The following is an 8,706-nucleotide window of genomic DNA, read 5'->3' on the forward strand; positions in this document are numbered from 1 at the left end:
ATAAGACAAAGACAAACAAACCCATCAATGCAATCAACTTTGATTCTACACATCAAACCCTGGAGAGATGACATCCTAAAGGCTTTGAAAGATCACACTCCACCACCACTATGGGATGCATTATGACAACTCTGAGCAAAAGTGTAACAACAAGCACAGAACACTTTCTACTTAACTGAAATACGGAGATTTATATTCAACAGTAAGAAAAGATGTACTGTGTTCTCTCTGTCATCCGTCCAAATGCCCGACAATAAAACCTTTACAAGCTGTGGCGTGTTCTCAAGTAGTATAAGAGATAAAGGCAACGGAGGACGAACACGAGGTGAAAGGTCTTTGATGACGAAAAAAAACGCTAAAAACATGTCCGTTTGCCTTTAAAAACACTGGTGGTTTGTGTATGCAGACATGATAACATACTCTAATGTTTAGTTTGGAAACCAGACCAATCAGCAGGCACTGAGGCCCCTCCCATTCAGACAGATTAGACCGGGCCAATCACAACATTTATAGAAATTGTGGCAATGACAAACGAGTGCCACTGAAGCATTTCTGTACACAACAATCATGACGGTTGCATTATCGTCTTACATTCCTCAGAAATCAACACAACAACTACGTTTGTCTGGCAGTGACAAAACAGACAAACATCATCATCATTTCAAATGACATACAACGAGGCCCCACACACACACACACACACACACACACACACACACACACAAAGCCCTTTTGCTTCTTCAAGGAAGCAGGCACATTATAAAATGATGAAATGGTCTCAACGTTGAGCCCGCAGGCTCTGTATCCTGAAACAGCTGTAGGTTTAGGTAGACATCAGCATATTTATAACACACCCGTGGCTCTTTGAAGTGGTCAACTTTGTTTTAAATCCACTATAACCACACGGTAAATGAAACGGAACGCCATTGGGTATGTTGACACCAAAATCTCAGCTCTTACGACGGAGGTGACCTATCAGGCTGGAGGCACTGAAATCTGCTGACAATCAGCAACTCCCCACAGCTCCATCACGACTGGGCGGCATGTGCGGGAATGTCATGGTCAATGCAAATCAATCTAAACTGCTGGGATTGGGGGGGGGCGGCAGTGGGGCCAGGGATGGAAGAGAATGAAAGAGTGAATGTGCCTTTGATCTGAGTGAAAACCGATCCCAGGCCTGCAGATACTGTGGCTGCGACGGCCGGCAGCAGAGGCAGCAATCTGACATCAGTGAGAAAGCCACAACACTCATGTTCCATGATCCCTCCACCAAGCCTCGGCTCTTTTTATTGGATAAGTGAGAGAAACGTATATAAAATGACTACCGTTTTATTGGAGACGGGGCTGAGGCAAAATTGGGTGAAAGAAAAAAAAAAAAAAAAAAAAGCAGCCATGGTAAATGAAATGAAAGCAGGGATTTAAAAGTTTTGGCAGCGAGTACGCTGCCCCAACTGTCTGGCCTTATTCATCTGCAGTGAGGGGTAATTTCCTCTCATACAGTCAGCTGGTCTCCATACAGACCTCTGACAAGTTTTCACTGAGTATGATGGAATAATTGATAAAATTGAGCGGAAAATGCTCCATAAAAAGAGAATTTGGAGAGCACCGTACCTCACATTTCATAAACTATTGTACTGTATCTGTGAAGTGAGGAGAGCAAGTCATGAGCTAATCAGGATCACGTTTTCTCCAGAATGTCATATGCCCTCACCCTCTGCAGCGTAGCAGAGGGGAAAGCAATGCAACTTTAACATCATTCTGCGGCAGAGGTTGCGTATGAATGAAGATCCTTTACACACAGCATGTGGCATCTGCCCCCGACAATCACATCTGCCTCCAGAAAGTCAATTCTCACTCAAGAACTCACATTTTCCAAAACTTAACCCTGATGAAACGGATTCATATGCAGCGTACAGCCACAAAACAACCCAGGGCTTTTTGCTTTTCCTGCGCCGCGTGTGAGCGCTTCCTGTACGGAGACACCAATCCATGGCACACACTGAGGCCGGTTGTCTTCCCAAGTGTGATACCAGAGACATGGACAAAACAGGATTAGAGTGGACAGCTGCTAGAGTGCCCTGTGTTTTATGTCCGTCTTGAGAGGAGAAATTTGCAAGCGGGACAGACACAGGAAGCCGCCAGTGACAGACCTGCAGCTGGCCTGAAATTAATACCGTTACAGGGACGATTTCTACAACAACATACACCATTAGTACAAACTCCTCCTCCTCCTCCTCCTCCTCCTCAAAAGACGTGATGTTGCCTTAAGGCCTCCTCAGTCATGCTGGGCTTAGCAGAGGGCTTACTTAGGTCATTTAGACATAAGATTTTAACAAGATGAGAAATACTCTATAGATCATGCTTGTCTGCTTAACACTGAGGCAGTTTGTGCGCACAATGCTGGAACAAGACAGTACATCATTTAGATAAAATACCACTGATAAGTCAAGCTATTAACCCATTTTATTTATTTATTTTTTTTATGAATGAGAGAAAAATCATTTATCAAAATCAACGCTTGCTATAGATCCAAGTTTACAAGACTTTATCCAATACAGCAATCAGTGTACTGCAATTCTATGAAGGTTTGCGTTCCGTCTCTTCAGTGGCCTTATATCCAGAATGAAACCTGGCCGTAACAGGCGCAACATGAAATGTAATAACCACACAAAGCATGTCTGTTGTTTCAGAGCAGCAACTTTTAGCATCATTTTACCACAATTAACTGAAAATAACTACAGTGACGCTTCACACATACGTTCAATTTAACCGTTTCCGTGAAATGATAAAAAACTTCTAAATTTCACGTCACTAAATTAAACGGATAAACTATCGCATTAAAAAAGGAGAGATGGTACTGACCGTTCTGGGCATGGGGGGCGAGAGGGAGCCGTTGTTCATGTAGGAGTCATTGTTCATGTTACTCATCATGATGTAACCTGGGTAGGCTGGGTAAGGATGGCCTTTGCTGTACATGTCTTGATGTTTTCCTGAGAAGGAAACATAAGTCAGTTTACTGTGTATCTGCATGAGGCACCGAAATCTTCATTCACTTAAATAAACATTAATCAAATATGTCAAGAAATTTGCTTTACACAAAACAAAGACAAATCTTAAAATGCCACATTTCAAAATGTACATTGAGCAAGCAGGTCATAAAGAGATAAACACCAAAGTTGTGGCTGTTTTGATGCTGTAATAGTATCACTTTTCATTGCTTTAACCCGTGCCCTATTTTGTCGCAGCCTTTTGTTTGTGCCCTTTCTTCAAGTCTTGCAGAGGAGGGTTGCATTATACACAGGAACAATGGAAGCCCCTCTGTGCCAATTAGCACCAATTAGAAGAACATACAGACTGTGTCAAAACAGGAGACGCCCCAACTGTTCCTCTACGCCTTTGACCTGAGAGGGGGCAGCTTTGTGCGAGAGGCCTCTATACAGCGCCACTCGCCACTCAGCTGCACACTGTGTAATAAGGCCAGGGGCTTTGGGAGTGTTTGGAGTATACAAGTCTTGTTGTGAAGAAAGCCTGTGTTTGGTTTGAGAGGATCCTATTCATGAGTGAAAGGGGAACAAAGAGGAGACACACTCCACAGCCCTGTAATGATGACCTGCAGCAGTGGGGTCAGACTACAATAGTCACATAGCAAAGAGCGATGAGCGACAGCAACGTGTTGCATGTGACGGCGCAACCAGAGAGCGCTGTGTACAAATCGTTTACTGGAGTCAGTCGGATTTCAAAAGGAACACAGGAACCAAATGTACATTCTTTTCAGAAGACTATGAAGGTCACTGTAAATTAAAACACAAAGAAAAAAACCACACAATCAAGCATCCTTTGTTTTCTGCAGGTACCCTCATCTGTGAGGTTGGTAACAGGTAGCTGTGTCCATGAAGGTACAGCATGTCCTGACTAGACCTGGATCAGAGCTCATCTGTCTGAGAGCAACAGAAACACAGTCTCTGATAAGAGAAAAGAGTGTGACCGGAAAACAAGGAGGCGCTTTCCTCGCACTCGCCCCAACATTTATTCGAAAAAGTCAGTGTTTTTCACAGACTGTCCTAAAAAAGTGCTGATTGAACAAACTCTGGCTCATGGCTGCGTCACTTACCGTCTTCCTGATGGTCTCTGTGTTTTTCATGATATGAATCTTGTGGTACTTGGGACTGTCTAGCTGCCTGTTGGGAAAAGAAGAAGAAGAAATAACACGATGATGAATCGATTACAGTAGTATGGGTTTCACACACACACACACACACACCACTATCTATACAGGGGTGATGGAGCAGCCTGCATCAAAGCTTCAAAAGAACCACTTAATTAAGCTTCATGTCCTTAAGGAGCTCACAAATTAATTTGTTTTCTCTGCCATATAGGTCCACTCTCGTTTTCATCTCTAACCGCTCAAATTCTAATAAATAAGAGGCGTATTGATGTTATAAATTAAAGCCTCGCAAAAAAATGTATAAAAAAGGAGAAAACGCTGCGGACAGTATTTGATTAAAAAAAAATATTAAAAAAAAGACAAAAAGGAAAAATCCTCAGCACTTCACACCTCATTTCCTTTCTCCCTTTAAATCACAATTGGGACGAGGACCTCTTTTTTGGAGTTCACACGCCTCAGGGTGGCGTCAAGCTGAGCGAGGGAACTTCACTGGATTCCTAATTAACATTCAGCCTCCGACTCGTGCGTCTGTAGGACATTTCGGTGGCGAGTGTGTACAGTCTTGTTCAGGATGTGCCTAAAATTTCATTATCACTGCGGTTAATGATGAAGCAGCCGATTTAAGTTTGTGATGAGGAGAGCTGCAGCTCCTCATCCTGCAGGTCAGAGCACGGGAGAATGGATGCAACAAAAAAATTAAATTTGACTGATATTTCATAGCCTCTAGAGTCTCTGTGCATGCAAATAAAATGTTGTGACACAAGCACTGAATGTAAAGCACCATTTCAGAAACATTACAAATTAATTGACGTCTACATACACAATGAAATCAGTACATTTAACAATTAATATCTGCTTTATCTGATCAGAGAGGATAAAACAATTTAAAGAGTAAAATAAAAAAAAATATTCTCTGCCTAAAATAATTTACTGGCATCTGCAAATACGCATTAACTAATATAATAATAATTGGAATTAGCAGGAAACAAAAATGCAAAGACCACATCCTGAGGGAAAAATAATAATAATAATCAGATGGAGTCATTCAATTTCAATTGAATTCTTTTTTTTTACAAGCTTTGATGTAAATTAATAATCTTGTTTGTTATTAGGTTTTCAGCCATGTGTGCTGAACAGATTCATGTGCTTGTGTTTACAAGCACTGACGCTTTCATCGCACAGACAATGGCCTACTTCTCACAGGCAGCAGCACACAAGGCCCCACTTCTTACATCCCACAATATATTCTCCATATTTCTGCTGCAAATTCATCACAATGACTTCCTGAGATAAAGAGTAAAATTTAGGCCTCTATTGCTTCTGATGAATTGTATTTAAATGAGCATCTGTGTGGGTTCTATGAACATGTTGACATCAATAATTCTATTATTTTTCACACAAAATGCAGCAGAGTTGTACATGACCTAACTGGAGACACATGTGGAGGAAATGGTGCTTTATAATTTACATAATCCACTAAATACACAATATATTATCAGGGCCTATATATTTGTTTTTAAATTTAATTTCCTTTCTGCTGCAGAGTGTGCACATCATTTCTTTTTAATCACTGAAACATCCCTGAATGAAAAGCATGGATTTCAGTGGTGAACTGGCTGAAACAAGTTTGTTTGCAGACTCTCTGATGTTCAAAGTTCACAGTTGATTCTTCCTCATCACTCACCACCTGAGTGAAAACACACACACACACACACACACACGTTACTCACGTCGTGGCTGTTGCTGTTGGGGCTGCTCTCTGACTCGTTGACCAGAGAAGACTTGATGTCCGCGAGGTCTCCTTCCTCCTCCGAGTGGCTGAGCTCGGCGAAGATTTGCTCCTTCTGTGGGTCTCCTTCGTCTTTGAACGGGATCATTTCGTCCGTGGCGCACAGCTCCGGGTCTCCGCCGCCTGATAACTGTGGCATTTTTTTTACAAATAATTAATGTTTGTTTTTTTTTTTTACTTCAAAGAAACCGAGGACGGCGGCACACGTGAGGGGGGAAAAGTCCCGGTAAAATCCCCCACAAACGTCCTCTCTGTTCGGCCGAAGCGTCGACGGTGAGTCACTCGGAGAGGACGCGGCGTGCCAAACACGCAGCCGGTGCGTTTTTATGTGAAGCAACAGGAGAGGAGTCGCTGCTGTCTGTCTATCTGTCTGTCTGTCTGTCCGTCCGCCTCCCCTCGTGTTGATTAAAGCAAACTAAAAAACACTCAAAATGAGACACAGGAAGTCCGGTGTTCGCCTCAATGTCATGAGTAAAAAAAATAAAATAAAAAAAGAGACCCAAAAAAAAGAAAAGAAAACACGAGTTAAAATTTCATCACCGGTTTGTCAGTCAACACAAGTGACGACGGATACTGTGGTCCTGTCACAACAACAACAACAACAACAACAAGAAGACTCAAAAAAGTGCATCTATACAAGGATGTCGTCCTCTGCGGTCCACTCTGAAGAAGCTGCGTCGTCCCTGGAGGTGGAGGTGAAGAAGGAGGAAGAAGAGGGGGAAACTGCTGGAGGTGAAGAAGAGGCGACTGATGGATGAGCAGCAGTCACGGCGTTTTTATCAGTGAAGCGGCGACGCAGTGAGGTCGCGTTCACGCGACAGGAAACATCCTGAGAAGGGTTTCACGTGAAGAGTATGGAGACACGGAAAAGTCATAAAACAGTCACAAAAACAACAGAGAGAGCGCGAGACAGAGAGAGAGAGCGCGCGAGACAGAGAGAGAGATGCCGCCGTGGACTGACTTCACACTGCTCTCGTGCTGCTTCCACAGTGTAATGTAACCAGTGTGTTGAATGTGTGTGTGTGTGTGTGTGTTAGTAATGTAGCCGTGCTCCCTCCCTCCTCCTCCTCCTCTTCCTCTCTCTCTCCTCAGTCACTGGAAGGAAGGAGGAGATGAAAGAGAAGCCGAGGCTCTGATTGACACCGCACCGATTGACACTCCTCCTGAGGCTGAGGTTTATACACAACAAATGGACTCACAGACAGACAGACAGACAGACAGACACGAGGAGGAAGAGTGTGGAAACAATCACGGCAAATGAACTAGAAATTACAATATGAGTCAAAACAGAATAAATGGATTTTAATCTGTTGTATTTTTAGACAAACACGAGGATTAAAATAGAAATAAAAACTCACACAATATGACCAACCTCTAACATTCTCATGTGGACCTTTACTGTTTATTCATTACGTAAATGACATATTAACCCAACGTTATTTGCAATAGAATGTAATTCTTTTGTTGCAGTCTAAAAGAAAACAAAATGAAAACGTATATTATATGTAAACAAACAAACAAACAAACAGACGCCCTTCATGTTAGTTTAATACTTGTATTGTCAGCACGTGGCCTACGCACGTTAAAAGACAAACAGGCCGACAAGTATTTTAATTGAGGAAAAACAACACAGATGAACTGATGAGGTAAAATGACGTGATTAATTAAGAATGAACGCGTGTGAGAACTGGCCACAAGTATGAGGAAACACTGGCAGAGGAAACGGGGACAAGCGTGGAGTGAGTCTGATATTTTATTAGAAAAGACAGAAGAAAAAAGGCAAAAATGACATGTAAAGACAGCAGAGAGAGAGAGTGTGTGTGTGTGTGTGTGTGAGCGAGCACTGAGTGAGAGATTGCGTGAGAATCAAAGTTGGGATGTGGAGGCAGATCTTTATAAAGCGCGGAGGTGGGGTTAGCGGGGCGGAGCCGCGGCTCCCTTTGATCTTGCGGCGGCTGGCTCTTTCATCCCCGGCTCCCCTCCCCTCCAACCCACTCCCACCCTTACCCCCGCCCCGCTCCCCCCCAACAGCAGCAGCAGCAAACCAGCTCCCCCTCCTCTTCTCTCTTGCCTTTGTATGACTAAATTTGGTCCGAGTGTGGAGCCGTGCCAACATTTCCACGTGTGCGTTCATCCCAGCTGAGAAACAGAGAGAGAGAGGGGAGAGAGAGAGAGAGGAGGGAGAGAGAGAGAGAGAGAGGTTCTCTTCCGGTAAGGAGACAGTGAGGGGGGGGAAAAAAGATCAAAAGCTTTGGGGTTTTGGAAGCAGAGTGTGGATTCAAAAGAGCCGAGACTGGCTACATTCCAGAGTATAGCGGAAAGCGCGCGCACACGAGCACGCACTTGCGCGCACGCACGCGAGATACAGGCGCCAACACGCGCGCCAGCAGCACACACAGCAGCCGTGATGGAGAGAGAGAGAGAGAGAGAGAGTTAAAAAGATTTCACACAGGCGAAACCGAACAAACAAACCTTTCATTTCTGTAAAAAAAAAGAAAAAGAAACTTTCAAACATTACACTTAATGTTTCCAGTGTGATATAACTCATCATCTCTCACTGTTGTGCTTCCCACTTTGTAGAAAAGTGTCGTTCCACTTCATTACAGAGCTGTTTTAATTTAATTAGCTGACGCTTTTTTTTTTCTGGCACGATTTGAAATGATTTTACCTCCATCCACCACCTCCACCACCACCCTAAACCACGCTAATGGGAACAACCTGGTTTTCTTTGAATGTTTTTTTTCTGCATTCA

General features: G+C 43.3%; 1 protein-coding gene across 8 annotated transcripts in view; it reads right to left on the reverse strand.

Annotated features, from left to right (window-relative positions):
- The window catches only part of lef1 (lymphoid enhancer-binding factor 1), a 42,387-nt gene extending 35,413 nt beyond the window's left edge, over nt 1–6,974 (reverse strand). For all 8 annotated transcript variants that reach the window (XM_044028036.1, XM_044028040.1, XM_044028035.1 and 5 more), the window contains exons 1-3: nt 5,896–6,974; nt 4,112–4,178; nt 2,863–2,990 (exon numbers count right to left, since the gene is read on the reverse strand). In XM_044028036.1, the coding sequence (XP_043883971.1) occupies nt 2,863–2,990; nt 4,112–4,178; nt 5,896–6,093 (393 nt within the window). In that variant the 5' untranslated portion in view covers nt 6,094–6,974. The remainder of the gene's footprint in view (nt 1–2,862; nt 2,991–4,111; nt 4,179–5,895) is intronic.
- Nucleotides 6,975–8,706: the final 1,732 nt, after the last annotated feature.

This window comes from Solea senegalensis, linkage group LG6, assembly GCF_019176455.1.
Source record: "Solea senegalensis isolate Sse05_10M linkage group LG6, IFAPA_SoseM_1, whole genome shotgun sequence".
Taxonomy (NCBI): Eukaryota; Metazoa; Chordata; class Actinopteri; order Pleuronectiformes; family Soleidae; genus Solea; species Solea senegalensis.